This window comes from Amphiura filiformis, chromosome 6 (assembly GCF_039555335.1).
Source record: "Amphiura filiformis chromosome 6, Afil_fr2py, whole genome shotgun sequence".
In the NCBI taxonomy this organism is placed as follows: Eukaryota; Metazoa; Echinodermata; class Ophiuroidea; order Amphilepidida; family Amphiuridae; genus Amphiura; species Amphiura filiformis.
In genome coordinates, this window is record NC_092633.1 from 60,620,766 (window position 1) to 60,638,897 (window position 18,132).

Sequence of the window (18,132 nt, forward strand, 5' to 3'; positions counted from 1 at the left end):
TCGGGTTAGGAACCCTAACCCTAAAGATTTGGACTGACGGTGGTTCGGAATGACTGTTTTGGACTGATGAGGTGTACCCTAGAATATGACCGTTGCTAAGTCAACTAACTCGCACTTTCTTTGTTACGAACCACTGATCAAAATGATCACAACACAAAGCATCTGGCATATCATAATTCGGAATAGGTGTATGAGCCTAGGCTTGAACTAGTAACCAATGGATGCTATGAAAGTATGAGTCCCCAGGGAAAATTCTGGGGATCCCAAAACATTGGGAAGTAGAAGCTATAATCAAGAATCTTCATCCCAATTTCAGCCAATTCGAATCCCTGCCCTGCCCCCTCCCCGGGTAACCGGATCCGCTGCTGGAAACAGAATATTTGGGCTTTAGGTACACAGGAAGGGTCTCACGTTCAAATGTAGTATTCAAATATATACATTCAAATATGCACAATTTCCTGCTCGCTGCACTCACATAATAGGGCTGTTCAATAATTATGAGCCGGGGGTAAAATTTCCGAATGGCCTGCCAAAAATTGCTTGCCCCCCCTCTCGTGATCTTGGCTTGCCAACAAATCTCTGCCCCCCCCCTTTGAACATGCCCAATTTTTGGGATCCAAATTTGCAAACCTAACATTTGTGGCGGTCCTCGCTACTGGTAAAAAATTACCCTTTTTCCGCAATATTTGGTAACCCTCATGGTTAACCTAAAAAGGTGAACCTAGCCATCATCGCTAGTCAAGAAGTCATACCGGGGGACCCCTGAATATGAAAGTGACGTACCTGTGCCCACCAGCGTACGAAACTAAGGGTCTATCGGTGTGAAACTAGAAATTTTCAGAAAAAGGGTGTCATTCGGTGTTGGCAATGTCAAAAATGAGGTGATTTTGTATGGGAGCGCCCAAAATTTCACATTGACAATCAAAATAGCTTTTTACCCAATTTTACAGTACAAAATAGACAAAACTCGTTTATTTTGCTCAAAATGCGTCTCAAGCGTGCCAAAATGTCAATTTTGAGGACTAATTGTTCAAAAAGGGGTCATTCAGTGTAGGCTACTGAAAAAGCGGGGTCATTGGGTGTAGGATTTGCCAAAAATACCGGGGTCTTTTCATGGGCACATGACATATGTCAATATATAGGAGTGCCCCCAGGGGAAGCCATACCTAGAATTTATTTGTTCAATTTGACTTTTATCCTTTCTAACCAATTTAAAAAAAAATCAACATATAGGTTCCTCACGGCCCTGCACTTCTTAGATCGCCTTGATAAGAGTTCGAAGCCCTGTCGTCAACAGAGGGCAGTAAACTCGAGGTAAAGAATATCCCATATCGCGCTAATGAGCCGGGCAGTAACCTTAGGAAAAAGATCGTTTCTGGCGAAAATTGACAAGTAACTTGCACAAATTTCTAGATAAAGTTACTATAAGGTCGATGCGATGTATTCAAACCATTTGTTAACCATTTCTTTTTTAGGCGCAATAATTATTTATCATGAATATTATTGTCAGGTTGACGACATCATAGTTACTCGCATTTTGTTCATCTTTAAATTTTGAAACATTTAACGCTCAAAAGTCACACAAAATCAATCACATATATTTTTTTTTTTTTTACCAGAGTGTCCTTGCCAAGATTCTAGCACCAGACCATTCGCGTTCTCAAGATACAGCCTTCATAAGTGTTAGGTCACTTCTGTACAATTCTTATAATTTGTTTCATGCATACAAATAGCGATGCACGCTTTTGTTGTGTTTTTGATAGGTTTTCATGTCCGATTTTAACGATAAAACATTATTCCCTATAGAAAAACAATATGGCAAAACAATCAACAGTTTGTAACATTCTCCATGAACTTAACCATCTATGTTTGGATTGTGATGTAATTAACGTGTGTAATGAGATTTTCTCTTTCTGAATCTGACTTGTAAAATATTATTTTTCATCACAATTTCTCATCAAATTCATACATTTCTGGGTCAAAAGTCAGGTAAAACACTTTGTGGTTTTGAAATTTGGTTTAGAAATAACGCTAATAAAATCATTTGGGTTGATCAAGCAGTTGCTTTTTATGATTTTCAAGGCAATATGCATAAATGATGAATCTGCATGTACATAATTTATCACTTCAGTAAGCTCGTCTTTTGACCAACGTTCATTATTGATCACGGGTTATATATTGTATGCGATTGACATCAAAGAACCACATGTGTATGAGCTTGTCCATTGAATTGAATTACACAATGGTTATTCAGGTTATTGATCGCTAGATGGAAGCGAACATGATACATATTACGTAGGATTCCATGCCTGTGCGGGGATTTGAACCCTAGCGACCACAACTATGAACACTTTGAAGTGTTAGCACCTTGCAGGGCCGTGTCCTGTACAAGGCCATCGCTGCACTGTACCAATTCAAATATGCAAAATTTCCTGCTCACTGCGCTTGCATTATATGTTATTAAAAGGGCATTTCGATATCCACAGCCTCATCCCCCCACTTTTCTAAAGTTGAGATTTTTATACCACTGGATAGGCTCTGGCTACATAAGGGGCTGTGCAATAATTATGAGCTGGGGTAAAATTTCAAACGGCTCGCTAAAAATCGCTTGCCCCCCTCTTGGCCCATAAAAAATAAACGCCCCCCCCTCTCGGCCCCCTTAAAAAATATTTGCCCCCCCCCTTGCACATGCCAAATTTTTGGATCTCAATTTGCAAACCTTAAATGGTCTATATAATACATGTTGCGGCGCTTTTCGAGCAGGAAAATTTGCATATTTAAGCGTTTCCGTCACGGTTTTCCTAAGCCTTTTAGAGCGTTTTATTTAAAAGGCGCCCCAAGAATGTGTGCCAAAAATCACTTGTCCCCCCTCTCGGCTTGCCAAAAATTGCTTGCCCTCTCCTTTCGGCTCACCAAACATATCTTGCCCCCCAATTTTACCCTCCCCCCAGGGCTCATAATTATTGCACAGCTCCTAATGTTTATGTACCAAAAATTTCTTGCAGATTAATTCGTTTAGCAAATATATCGCCAAATTTGAATTTTGTTCTGGTATACCAGAACGAAATTATAACAGTTGCCTAATACACTAAGGGGCTGTGCAATAAATAAAATTTCCAAAGGCTCGGCAAAAATCGCATGCCCCCCTCTCGGCCTTGGGCATGCCAAATTTTGGGATCCCAATTTACAAACCTTAAATGGTCTAGATCAGTGGCGTAGCCAACATAGGCGTAGATCCCGGGGGGATGGGGGGATTTATCCGTCCCAATATTTCAAGGGGGGATGGTCCATACCCGGGTCCATACAATCGTCCCCCCAATGTTGACCCCTGATAATGGGTTTCTGACCAAATTAACCTCATATTTGCCCATTGTAGCCCCAAAAGTGCAAATTTGTGCGCGCTTCGCACACATTTATTCTACTTTTACACAATGTTTCATCACTTTAGCTTCAAAATAGCAAAAAATTTCACGCGCTTTTGTACCATAAACTTATTCTGTTGCCAAAAGGTGCTGGGATTGACTATACTTCAAGAATTTTTTTCCAACTCCATCCCCCAATAGCTTCCAATGTCAAAAAGAAATCTACGCCACTGGTAGCCAAGGGGGGCAAGGGGGGGCAGCTGCCCCCCTGTGAAAAGTCTTGCCCGTATTCCAACCACCGGATCAAGAATGATTCCCTAACCCTAAATCTAACCCTAAATTATTGATCCGGTGGTTGGAAAACATCGCTTACCCTTGTTTACTTGTTTATCATGTTGTATTGTGCAATATTTTTTAAAAGGGGGAATCCCCGAGCGTGGTACCCGGCGTTAGCTTTACTCAATACTTGCATTTGTACTTGCATGGCTCGTGTGAACACCGGCACCAGCAAACCTCTTAAAAAAATATGGAGTCGAGTAGAACGAACGCAAGAGCTACGTTTGGGTAAGTTATATTGCAAATATTACGACAAATTGATCATGTTGATGAAATTTTATTGATAGAATACGTATGTGTAAAGTTTCAAGATAATTTTGGTGTTATAGTCTTGTGAAATCAATGAGTCAGTCTTCAGAAATAGACGACAAATTGTGGCATGCGTGATGTGTCATGACTCATGTGTTTGTAAATGTATAATATTGTTACTCGTCTCAGTGTAATATTGCACCACCAAAAGCAATCGTATGAAATTGTAATACAACAAAAACAGCAGTCAGTGTCTTAGCCAGCCACTGGTACCTGCCTACCTGCTCCTTATTTTGGACAAGCAGTTTGCTTTGGACTGGCAGATGTTAAATTCTAAAAATAATGCTAGAATAAGAAAAAGCTATGTCCAGCATTTTAGACAAAAAGACTGCAGCTGACTGGTACATGTCCACCGGACAGGTAGCAAGATCTTTGGTTGTTTGCCTAAATTTTTAGTGGTCCATACTTTTTACCATTTTTTTTAAAGAATCTTTAATATATGTATTACTTTTTATTCTCCAAACATTTTCTTTACTTTCTTAACAAATAAAACATAATAAACATGATGGAAAAGCCGGGGGTTCTCAGTACAAATGACCATACGGGGATGTGGCGCAAATATGGGTAGCATTTTCAGCCTTTTGGTATATCAATGACCCCTTTTTCAAAGCCTATTTTGGTATATGAATGGGTCCTTTTTTCCAAATTTTCTCAATTTTTTCGGAAAATAGCCCTTTTCCTTAGGCCACGGAAAGTCGATTTTGAGTTTCCCGTCACCCGCCCTCACTTCATTTTCTGACCCTCACTGGAATTCATTATTGTGATTTTCTAAAAAATACCGATAAAAACTGGTTATATTTGCAAAAAAAAATTTGTATTTATTTTTTGTGGAAAAATTAAAACATACATTTTGCTGTCAACCTTGCAGACTCTTTTTAATATACTTTTGAATCTCATTTGGGCTAAACATCCATCTTCAAGTGAGTGAGCGGCAAATAGCAACACATTTTACATGCATGTTGGTCATATAATGAAAGGCAGAAAAATAATGAATAATGAAAAAGTTCCCTCACTTGTTTTCAGAAATTATGTGACGGGAAACTCAAAATTGACTGTTAGCCAAATCTGGGAAAATTTGTAAAACCTAAGACAATTTGGGTTAAATTTGGCGAAAATGTTGACTTTGGTACCGTATATCAATGGGTCCAAATTTCTTGAAAAATTGGTATATTTATGGGTCCACTTTCAAATTCTCAGCGCACGTCCCTACCAAAACCAAACTTGAGTACCCCCGGATAAAAGCACACTGCACTATACACATTACTTTCAATTGAACATTCTAAAAAAGTTGAAGTGCAATTTTAACAACATTTTTTTGCGATCACCCATTGTGATGAGCTGGGTTTATCTGAACTTCCATTGCTTTGCAGCACGTGTCACTTCCCGACTTCTGCTAGATTTCAATAACAATGGACTCTAGCCTTGAATGTAAAGCTACTCGAGATTCGAGAAGTTTAGCCATGAATTTGCTCACCAATACTTAACATTTGAGGGTACATTAATTACTGCTATCAAAATCTAGTAGAAGCATCGATTTAGTAAAATCGATGAAGCATGACATTGGGTAAAGCAATGGAACTTCGGAAGTAAACACAGCTATCATGATGGGCGATCAAAGTCCTTCAGCGCCGCAGGGGCGTAGCCAGCTTTCTTGGTCAGAGGGGGCAAAATGAATTTTTGGGGGCACAGACAAAAAAAATTCAGTTGCATCACACAATACAAACACCGGTTTTGTTTTTTAGAGGGACTGTATATGTCTTTGAGCTTCCAAATAAGGCTTTATTGTGACGAAAAGTTTGTATTTTACACTATTTTCACCCATGATCGGGATAAAAAGGGTTTTATAGTGACAATGTGCACGCGCAGCGCGCAACAAATTGTATTTTATACTATTTTGGTCCATGATCGGGGTGAATTTTGGTGGAAAAGGGGCTCCTTGCCCCTTTTCTTTTCCTTTGCCCTCCAGATTTTCAGAGGGCACTTTTTTCTTTAATATTTTGTCAGGGGGGCACTCTGCCCCCCTTGCCACCCCGCTGGCTACGCTGACTGCTCTTCCTGATTATCGTGTAAAAAGAACTAGATCGCAGGTTGCTACATGTACACAGCTTGATCGGCAATTGAGGTGCCGATGTGATGATGACATGATTCAATTAGCCAATCAGAACCCACTTCTGCTGTGTTTATGCTATGAACAGTGCCAAATTGGCAGACCGGTGAAGAACTTAGGGAGCATGTGTGGCTGAGTGAATTTGGCGCCTGACTCATAATCCGTAGGTTGCGAGTTCAAACCCCACTTATGCTGTGCTTGGGCAAGGCACTTTGTCCTCATTGCCTACAGAGGTTGGGGTGGGGTTGGATGTTTGTACCGTATCTTGTTTGTTTCAATGTTGCAATATTATTGGCACTGATTAATTAAAGCCATATTATAACATTTGCTGAGGAAGACGCCCTCACTGAATTTTTAAAATTCCTTTTTTACACGATTAAATTGTACTTTATTAAACCAATATACCATGCAAATATCAAGACTCTAGGTGCTGTAGTTTTGTAAAAATCCGAGATTTTGAATAAAACGCCGAACCGGCGCTTTATTATTACGATGGAATGATTAGTCGAACGCATACACAATGTTCATAACACACCGTACCGTCAGTACGTATACACGGCGTGCGGGACGGGTATACACAACAACGGGTCGTACCACAACATGACCGAAGGAGTGGTACGTATTGGCAACATGTGCGCTGGTAGTAAATTCCAATTTTCTTTGCTTTGCCGTAGTTGTTCGGCTCAAAAATAAAAGGGATATATCTGACAGTAAAAGCTAACATTTTATGGCAAAGAAATGCTAATCTATTTTGTTTGAAAATGTTATAATATGGCTTTAAGCTGCTGCCTGCAAATTGCATAGTTTCTTTTTAGGTATGATTAATGTAAATTCTAGCAATTTGACCTGCGGGTCACCATTAGAGTTTGAAATAAAACCTTTTAAGGTGGTACTACACCCCTTGATAAATTTGTGACTATTTTCGCATTTTTCTCAAAAAATAATAACACATTGGTATATTATAAGGGCTAGGAATCCAGTTACTACACTGGAATTTCAGTGACTCAAGACAAGCGGTACATTATTTATGATAAAAAAAGAGGTACCGCTAGAATGTACCTCATTTCATAATGAACCACTTGTCTTAAATCACTGAAATTTCAGTGAAGTAATTGGATTCCTTGCCCCTATAATATACATAACTTTTGTTACAGCTACTTTTTGAGAAAAATGCAAAATTAGTCACAAAATTTATCAGGGGTGTAGTACCACCTTAACCTCTGCCGAAACTATTATTTAACATACTTTGGCAGCTTAGCCGGGAGCTTGTTTTCTTTTTTTGCTGAGGTGTGCAACCCGTTCATGAATGCAGTGGTCACTCAACGTACACAGTTTTAACACCTACTGGAGACTTCAGCATAGGTAGGTTATTAAGGTTATGCTTACAAGTACTACTTATTTCTTTTAGTACAGAAATTTTCAATTTTCACTTTAATTTGGTAATGGCCATTCCTAATTTCCTAAATCAATGGATAATGTCAAATTATGTCAAATTGTATATATATTTCAAAGATGCCACTTTTCCGATTATAGGCTAAAAATTATTTAATGATACATAGGTTTTTTATATTCGTACCATTTAAAGGGGTATGACCCGATCGACATCATCAATTCCTCATTCCCCCATTTGTCTTCATCAGAATTGAGATTTGGGTATCAGAAAAAAGCTCACATTTTTCTCATTACCCAGGTAAAATTAAACACCTGAGATATATTTTGTTTAGGTGGTGTGAACTAAAATGTGGCGAATTGTGGTAACCATAACCGGAAGCACTATATAGGGCATTGTTATAGACATGTTTTGGCTTCTCATATCAAAACCGCTAGAGAATACAACTCAAGCAAATATGTGACCCCTCAGCACAACTGAGCCCGGATGTTGCCAGTGCCACTATTGAGATATGCTCCATTGAACTTAACAATAAACAAAAGGAAACAAAGGATTTATTGACTGTTTTATTGATTTTTCACTACTTAAATGTCAAGTACTATAGACATGATATACATCATTTTAAAGCGTGGTTCTGATTCTGTCAAATTGAAATTACATGTATCAAGTTGATGTTTCTTTCCTTTCAGATGGTGCCTTAAAAGAAGTGACAGACCATCGTGAACAAAATGGGGCCTGCTTTGAAGCAGGTAGGTATTACATCTACTTTAATGTAACTACATGATATATTTGAGGTACTAGATAATGCGGACAAGATGACAAACTTATTTAGAGGATGTACCAGCTCTTATTTATTCATGAGAAGGACACAATTGGGGTACTCAACCTCTGAAACACAAAAGTCATGGGTCAAATATTCCTTGGTGGTGATTTGTAGGCGAATTGACTTTGGTGGGAAAAAGTCTGTTTTTTTAATTGGCAAAATATGTTACAAACTAAAATTCAGACTTTAGCTCTCCCCATTCAGAATTGGATAAAGGAACATGACAGTGCTTTGTCCTTCAGACAGGGCAAAAAGCCCCTTTGTAGCTCTTGCAGTTCTGACTACCCAAATCTATCCGGGTTGCACCAGAGAGATAGCTCATATTCAGGCAGCTCTGTTTATATAAACTTCTGTTCTGAGTATGTGTAGGAATGAGTCTGAAAGTTTGATTTTAAACATTTTTTATGTGCCCGCATCTAATTTTCACCACGAACCGTGGACTTCAGGTTCACATGTTATGAGCTGACTTCATATCACTAAGACAATGGATATCCATGGTTACAAGTCCTACATGTAGTTTAGAGGGCACTACATACCTTTAGAAATAATTACCCTATTTTAGGCCCCCCCCCCCATTATGGGTCTAATGTCAGGTCCACATTATGGGGATTGATTATCAGATTTGAGTATAAAAGTTGATGGTGTCAATGTGAAATGTTATATACTTTTCATCATGTCCTCGGCTAAGTTGCTTGTGTAATCCAAGTGTCCACAGATGAATATGAGTGGGTGGGTGTCTGCATGAACACGGTGCAAAAGTGCTGAAGGGGTTGTGCCTCATATAAGTTTAGCAAATTCAGGTCTTTGAACTACATATTCTACTAACTCTATGCATATCCCCATATTTCATGTCTCAGGTGATACAACAAGCAGCAGACCCACCACCAGTAATGGTAAAGGCAACCTTGAATGGTGGGTTACAATCTATACAATCACTTGTAAAATATTGAATCTAAGTACAAAAATACAATGAACCTAATGATATACTAGAGTAAGTCCAAGAATTTTCTGCTTTACAAATGCTAAATTTCGCTTTTCTCCGCTTTGTAATTTGAGCACATTTCTGACATAATAAAATTTCACAAGAATCATTGCGATGTTGCAAAGTTGGGATGGGTGATTGGGTATCATGGCTGCAATGGGAGGTCGGACAGGCGTTGTATGGTAAATCTATGACGGATTTTACTTTATTTTGATGAATTTTGAAGACCCATTTCATTTAGTATTTTATTTATTTCTTTTCAATTACATTTTATTTCTTTTTCTAGGTCATTTTGCTTATTTTTAAAAAAATTTTCTCAGAATCGTTTTCCGCTTTACTTCGAATTCGCGATTTTATGGAATTTCCAATGGAAAATTCTTGGCTTTATACTAGAGTGAGACATTCAAATCTGCTTTAACCAATTAAATGCATAGCACAAGGTGTGATGAGCTTCTTAAGATGTACACTGTTATGAAAGAAAATATGTGATATCGGTAGATACAATTTTTACATCTTTCATCTGCAGCTGCAGGCAGGAGTCAGTGGATAATGGGTATGAAAGTGTAGAGCTACATGATCCAGGAGGATTAGCTTCAGTTGACAGCGGTGGTACAGATGGCAATACACCAGCTATCACTGCAGCTACCATTGGTGCATCTGGAGATGGAGCAACTTCTAGGCCAGCTGCACCTGAAATTAAAGGTATGAAGTCAAATCAAAGTTGGTACCGTACTCTATGATGAAATAATGATACCTAATATACTGATGAACCGATGAACCTGCGACTTTACCACTAAGTGATTTCTACACAATTATTGTGAATGTATTATTAAAAATGTATTTTCTCATTATGAGCAGGTAAAAATTTATTGAGTATTACATGATGATATTACAGCTCTTTAAACAGTCCTATTATACATGTAGTAACAGTAATACATGTATAACATTGTGTTTCTCATAGTGATAGCCGATGACATTGGAAACACCTGCAGCTTGGACAGTGCAGTAGAAGATGTAGACTCAGTCAACCCTCCAGCACCTGATGATGCTCTATCTGTGGTTACCGCTTCAACTGGGCCAACGTACGCAGCAGGAGAAGCTCTGGTGATTCTACCAATGGGATCCAGGATCAGCTGTCTGATTCTTCTAGTGTTGAAATTCTCTATGAGCGTTTCATCTCTGACGAGTCTGGAGACACTGGGTTCAGACTGGAGGTAAATAGTAATATTGTTTGCCAAATTTAAATCATTTTGAGTTAAGAAGCCTGGAACATTTATGATGTTCCACTTGTCCTTTGTACATGTTCTTTTGACAACATGGGGCTCCAAGATTTTATGTGTATCAAATAACAAGGGGCAATGTATGATACAGATGATGTGGTGGATGGAGTTACATATAATGACCTTGCAGCCAACTAACAACTTAAAATGAGGTGTGTTGTGCATTTTGTTATTGGAAGTTAAAGAAGAAACAAAAAAGGATAGAAGATGAACAAAGAAGTTACTTGGTACACCTGGGCTCAAACCCAAAGAGAGGATTAATATGTTAAAAGCAAAGGAGAGGTCATTCAAGGTCAAAGCTCTTGTAGGGGTCAAATCTCAAAATTGCTCCGATTATGCTCAATATTAATTAGATCATGAATAATAAATTCAGGTGAGACTTCAGCAGCATACATGTAGCTGCTCTTGTTAGGGATTTTGTTGATAATGATTTCAGTGACTGTACAATATTGCCAATATGCTGATCAGCACTGTAATTATATCATTTCAGCTATATACATCATAGCTGAATGTGCAGTTTGAGTAATAACATCACTGCTACATTCAGCTAGTGCATCATAAATTGAAGAATATGGGTATCATGTGATGGCATCATGTGACGGGTATCATGTGACGAGTATCATGTGATGGCAGCAAGGATGGTTATCAATGGAGATAGACTACATCTGTTTAGTAGCGATGTCAATAACTTGCTCACTTTTGGCTTAGGTTGTTGGTCAAGTGTACCAAATTTGGCCGTAAACAAGATTTGGATATCATGTGTTCACAAATTCTACTATTCTTGTTTGTTCTTCAAATATCATACTGAATTTATGAAGATGGAAGTGATAGTATGATACTATAAGTTAACTAATACTGTAAATGAAGAACAAATCTTAAGCCACCTTAGTACAGCTCGTGTTTTCCTAAGGCAACACAATCTTGATTGACATCGCTTATAACATGATCATGAAGTAGATCTATTTTCACAGCAGATGATCACATGCTTAATCACCAGAAATACCAAACACTATTGGTGATGAGATTGCAATTGAACATTATTGTAAGGAAACCAGAATGTTTTAAGTGCTGATTATCCAAATTGCAATCCCAGTTTTGTTGTTTAGCTAAAGAATGATGGCCCTACTTCACTGTAAACTATTTCTACCATGGTTGAATGACCTTTTACCCCCACTCCCTACCCCAGCTGATACAAATGCTGTTGCTTACCCAAACTTATCAGCAGCGTACCGGGGACCGGGTAAAATTTCCAAAAGGGGAATAATTCCAAGTCGTCCCGCTGATTGGCTCCCAGAATGACTCTTACCAGGATAAAGTGTGCTAAAATTTGCAATTTTAATGCTAAAATGGGTAAAAATGGATTGTATGACCAATAAGATTATTCCATGCACTTTAATGCACAGAGATGCATTTTCTTTATTTTTCCGGCAAACCCTGCGACCCCTTTTGGAAGATATCGCGGCAACCTCCAGTAGGGGAAAACAATACCTAATTAATCTTGTGGGGTTACCTGCAGAGTGGCTCCATTTGAAATCTATACTCTCTGTGCGGGAGATTAAGGTCATGTCTTCCAGAGGGGGTGTATGGATTTCAACTGGAATAGCCCAATTTGGATAATTAGCAGTAGAGAGATAGTATACAATTATTGAATGTTTATAAGTACAATGGTAAGAATATTTTCATGAGGTGATATATGTAGTTGAATAGAACAGTTCATATTTCACCGAATGAAAATATTCTTTCCATTGAGTGAATAAAAACATTCAATATTTGTTTTATATAACTCATATATAAATTCCTTTTCTTCCACTTAATTTATAAATTACCAGGAAAACAAAATAAATTAAAAAAAAAAAATACAAAGTGTATTTATTTTAGAAGCGACACCCACACCTATTGCACTCACACGGAGTGCAATAGTCTTTTTCTAAAAATGGCAAAAATAATAGTAATTGACCAATCAAATGATAAGAATCTTTATATGAGTTATATAAAATTATATTTATTGTTGTAGTTTTCCAAAGTAGCAAATCCCAAGATAGTGAAGTAGTATTGTGTCAAATGGACTGATGAGGGCCACACATCCAACACAACAAAGAAAGTCTCAAACTTCTTTGAGAGTCCATAACTCTCAGCATAATTAACTTAAAGCAATAAGATTTATATGCACTTGGTGTGTATGTTGTACATATGCAAGAAGAAGGAGATTTATATGTTTGGAAAACTTTGGTAGCTTTGATGATATGATCCTGTCCAAAAAGTAAAACAATATCAAAATAATCAAGAAATTAATGATTGAATGAAATATGGCGCTATTTGAAAAGTTGCAGTGTCATTTACCAGAGATGCCAGTCAGTGCTGTCAAAAAATCCTGAAATGGCAAAAAATTAATGGGAATCAATTGTGCATGATGCTCCAAAAAGGTAATACACCGCAGTCAGAGATGGCTCTTAGTGATCAATGATGTACGCTGACTGCCGCTCACTTCAGGAGATTGGACCATGTTACAGTACCGTATGCAATTTCAATTATTTCATACCGCATAATCTTTTTGAATAAGCAACTTTCCAAATTGCACCAAATTACATTTATTCATTAATTGGTATTACGCAAGTGTGGTATCCTACCACCAAAGCTAACAAAATTCTTCACACGTTCATATATAACTTATTGCATTTAATTATTTAATCAAAGTTATGACCACTGAAAGGACAGTGGGGACTTTCTTTTTTTGACGTGTTTAGTTGTGGTATATAGTAATTCTATATTTGTCCCTATATGGAAATACATTAATGCTTTCCATGCTCCTATTTTACTCAACCTGAAAGTGCTTCCGGATGCTAATGAAGTTAATACTGTAATAATAATAATGTATCTAAGTGAATTCTTTTGTGATTTTGTCCCTTTTTTTCCCAGGGTGAGAATCAGCTGCCCATCAATAGCACCAATAGAGAGCAAATCCTTGATGCTTTTCATAATATTACCACTGCAAGAGAAAATGCTAATGATGCTATCACCAGCTTTCTCTTTGATGACCAGATTGAAGTTGAAGCACGAGTACTTGAGGTAGGTCACTAGTACAGTTTATCCTTCAAACATGTCATAAAATGCATAGCATACAGTAGACATGCACTTGTCTAGTTAATTTCATGATGTTCCCTGTCAAAATATGTTGGAATTGAGTGAAAACATTGCACAAAACCTTAAAATTCATGACATACCGTTAAACCTTGTCTACAAGCATACATTGTAGAGTGCTTCTGATGAAAGCTTAATTAATTCAGGCGCCATTATGGAGTTTGAGCAAATAAATTACAGATCCAAGCATATACAAACAAGTATTATTATAAGACCAATCTATTTGTATTGGCATATTTACGCTTGTTTCATATTAAGCTTTCATCAAAAATACTATATGTGACTGGACGCGGCGAATCAGCCGTAAAGTCGACCCCGGTCAATTTTTGTTTTATTTCGTGTTTAGAAAATATATACCATAAGCTTTAAAATGGTATATCATTTGACTTCAAACGATATCCAAAAGCGGGGTTATGATTTGTTGAACTCTGTTCCTTCGACAAAATTGTATTTTTTATCGGTTCTACATGTGTCTCTTTTTCTACATTTCTGGTAATAAATATCCAACAGTCATAATCGGCGGTCATTTCAAATCATCCCCAAGTCAACGAGGTTCAGAAATATCCTCTCATTGTTCATTGTTGATTATACATACCTAGACAAAATACAATGCTTTGTTATCTACCACTTGAACAGGATTTAGCCAAAGCAAACAACGACAAGAACTATTCTATAGAAATAGGTAGAAGCTTATTATCCTCTTCAGCAGTAGTATTATTGATTGATTTAAACAGCGTTTGATAAGATACTTGTCGCATAGCGAATTGATACACCTATGAATCGACCTTCACATACATTTTACACTTTAACTCAGAATACAATTTGCCGAGTTTACGGCTGATTCGCCGCGTCCACTCACATATATGCTTGTAGACAAGGTTTTACGGTATAAGACAATCTAAAACTGAAATAATGTGGTCATAGAGCCATCCAGCATATCAAGTATTAGTATTTCTTCACTCTACATGTATACTCCCAAAGAATGACCCCAATGCCCGCCAATAAACACTTGATATATTTTGCGTTGTGTTGGTATTATATTATTTACTGACCACAGCAACTTTTAAGCTCAATGAATTTATTGGTTATTATTGCAGGATTCAAATTCCAACAGTGGGACCCCATCAGATGATGAGATTGATGTTTTGTCAGCCGAGGTATGCATTGCATGGTCAGATGTGATCACATTATCTTCTTTATTCGCCCATTGCACAGTTCTGCCATATTTGAGGAGAGCCTAAATCTGGCAGCATACATGAATGGGAAGTGAACCAGTCATATAAAATTGTGGAATGTTACGTAATTCTTCCTTTCGTCTCTTTTGCCACTTTGAGGCTCTCCTTGCATAAGTCTGAACTGCGTGCAATTGGCTTATGTAGATCCATCACCAAAACATTCATATTCCAAGTTTTGAGTTAATTTACTAAAGCTGTTTGATATACTACAGCTGTTAGATGTAAAATGGGCTATTCCAGTTGAAATCCATACTCCCTATGGAAGACATGACTTTAATCTTCCACACAAAGGGTGAATTTCAAATAGGGTTACTGAATAGGTGACTCCATTTGAAATCTCCAACCCATTTATCGGAGTTTAAGGTCATGTCTTCCATAGCGGGTGTATGGGTTTCAACTGAAATGGCCCAATTACCCATAAACCAGTGCATGGTCTTGAGGTGGTATATGTACAAGCTACCATGCTATGTTCATACCATGTAAAGCAAAACACATTTCAGACCTGAAATTTTATCATGTTAAATTGAAATATTTATGTATTAGTGAAGCATTCTTCCCATGCTAAAATCCAAATTTTGATTGGTAAAGATTGGTGTCTTGGTTCAGTGATTAACTTGATCCCAGGAATTACTAGTACTTGTAGTAAATATACGACCGAGTTTCACAAACCAGGCCCTGTTCTCAAAACAGGAAAACTTGATCTGGTCATATGGTCTACTTTGGAGAGTGATTGAGTACTTGTCTTTATATTTTATACATCATGTCTTATTATTTGAAACAGGTGCTTGGTGTAGGTGAACCAATCCAATATGATTACAATTATCGGCTGTTTGAAGATGGATCTCCAGTTCAGGTGATCAAGTTCTCCAATTATTTTAATTATTCAACTTAAAAATGTTTCTTGGTTCACAACCATCATAACCAAAAATCACATTTTAATCAAATAACTTTTATTTTGTAGCCACGATTTAAGAAGATAATCATGGGTAATTTCAATTTCCTGGCACATAAGATAACAGATATGTGATGATGGAGGTAGAACTTTTTGAATGACCCTCGTAACACAATTTAAAAAAATTCCTCATTTGGTCTCCATGGACTAGATTGCGTGATGTTTACATTATTGTTACTATTTGTTCATTTAGATACGAAAAGAAAGGCTTCATCAGAAGAAGAAAATCTTTGAGAAGTGTGATGTGGCTAAAGAGTACATGTTACCTACTCCACCTGGTTCATTGATGATACTTGATCGTGCCAAGGTGGTAGAACAGATGTTTTCAGAGCACAAGAGAAACCCAGAATTCTGGAAGTGCATCCCTTTGTTCACCTACAGAGGTGAATCAGGAGTAGATGCTGGTGGGATTACAAGGGATGCATTTGCTCAATTCTGGAAAATGGGCAGAGAGGTGTTTTGTAAAAATATATGTATTAATTGCTTTGATACTGAGAATTTCTCTGCTACAGCCCATGCTACAGGATGCATCTGTGAATTCTGGAGTAAGATTTGGGTCCAAAGTTTGGTTTTGGCACATCAGGTGCCAAATTATGTACCTGAAGGTCTAGTATTGGCAACATCTTGCTCTCCAAATGAGATAACACCTGACTTGAGACATCGATGTGTGCAGCTTTTCATGGGGTCTTGGCCTGACTCAGTTCAAGGTTATTTCACGGAGAGCTGCACATATGGACTCTCATCAGAGAGAAAAGAGGATGTGGAGGACATCTTCCAAAGGTATGGCTATCAATCAAAACTGCCACTCGAAAATCCAGTGGGATTTAAGTTTCACCTGGAGCGTATGGTGATTGACTGGATGTTTGGAAGACGTACTCCACACTTCATCAAGTTAGCAAGAGACAAGTTAATCCAGACTTTGGGTTCATTGACTCCGTTTAATGCCAACGAAGTCTGGAATAGCTTGCAGCCAACTACGCAGGGTGTACTAGACCTTCTGGATTGTATAGCACGGCCACAAGACGGGAGCACTGAATTCAGAGTGCTGGGGTATTTGAAGAAGTTCATTAAAGAAAAGAATGACAACCCTTTCGTACTGAGCAAGTTGCTCAAGTTTATTACCGGGAGCCCATCTCTCTCCGCACCATATATCATAGTGCAGTTTAGTGATAATTGTCCTGATGGGTTCCCTGAGGTGTCTACTTGTGCATTTAGCATCACTCTTCCAACCAATGTGGTGTCATATGAGGAGTTTCACAAGAAGCTCTCATTGTTGTTGGCAAGTGCAGAGAGTGATATGTTTACGGATTTCTAGAAATATACAGAAAATAGTTTAGAGGCATCCTGTAGCCACATGAAAAGGAATTGTAATGTAAGTAGTGATAGGCGTAGTGTACAGGTGATTTTTCGTTCATTTTGTTTAAAAATAGATTTATTGTAGAGCATGTTAACTTGTTGTACATAAATTTCTAACCAAATCACTAAAGCAGCTTCAACCACGCGCGAGAATTCTCTTTAAAAATACAAAACCAAATCAAAATCCAAACGTGTTCCCCTCGTGGTTACATATCACCCCAAACTTCCACATTTGTCAGAGATCATTAGGAAACACTGGCACATGATCGAGACTAACCCTCGCTTACACAAAGCCCTTCCCGAAGTTCCCCTCATTTCATACAAGAGACCACCCAACCTGAGAAAACATCTTGTTAAGGCCAAAGTTCACAAAAAGTCCAAGACAGATCCCAAAACTGATAATGGCGGCAAACCTTGTCAGAAACCACGATGCAAAAACTGCGCCTTTATGCAAGTCACCAGCACTTTCAGTAACAAACATAGGAGCAAATGCTATACCGTAAGACAAGAAGTTACTTGCAGTACCAATAATGTTGTTTATCTCATTGAATGCGCCAAATGCAACATTCAGTATGTGGGTGAAACTGGTAATAATATAAGAGAAAGAATGCGTAACCACAGATTAACCACAAGCCAGTTGCCATGCACTTTTCTCTTCCAGATCATAGCATCGATGATGTCAAAGTCACGGTCATTGAATCACTTGGTTGCTAATCCAAATTTAGACGTCAGCAGCGCGAGAAATTCTGGATCAACAAACTTCATTCCCTTCAACCCGAAGGCCTTATTCTTATTGAATATGTCCCCCCCCCCATTTTTCACGCGCGCGTTTTATAGATGCGCCTTCACACTGCGTTGTTTT

General features: G+C 38.0%; 1 protein-coding gene across 1 annotated transcript; it reads left to right on the forward strand.

Moving 5' to 3' along the window:
* Positions 1–5,561: 5,561 nt before the first annotated feature.
* LOC140154682 (uncharacterized) lies at positions 5,562–16,245 on the forward strand. The gene is made up of 10 exons (XM_072177249.1): positions 5,562–5,571; positions 7,402–7,476; positions 8,194–8,253; positions 9,185–9,239; positions 9,836–10,011; positions 10,271–10,523; positions 13,506–13,655; positions 14,825–14,884; positions 15,744–15,815; positions 16,108–16,245. The coding sequence occupies exons 1-9, from the start codon at positions 5,562–5,564 to the stop codon at positions 15,754–15,756; spliced, it is 852 nt and encodes a 283-aa protein (XP_072033350.1). The 3' UTR covers positions 15,757–15,815; positions 16,108–16,245.
* The last annotated feature ends 1,887 nt before the right edge of the window (positions 16,246–18,132 follow it).

Coding starts and splice junctions, on each gene's coding strand:
- LOC140154682 (XM_072177249.1), top strand. Junction 9,240..9,835: donor GGTAAAGGCAACCTTGAATG/GTGGGTTACAAT, acceptor TTTCATCTGCAG/CTGCAGGCAGGAGTCAGTGG. Junction 10,012..10,270: donor AGCTGCACCTGAAATTAAAG/GTATGAAGTCAA, acceptor TGTTTCTCATAG/TGATAGCCGATGACATTGGA.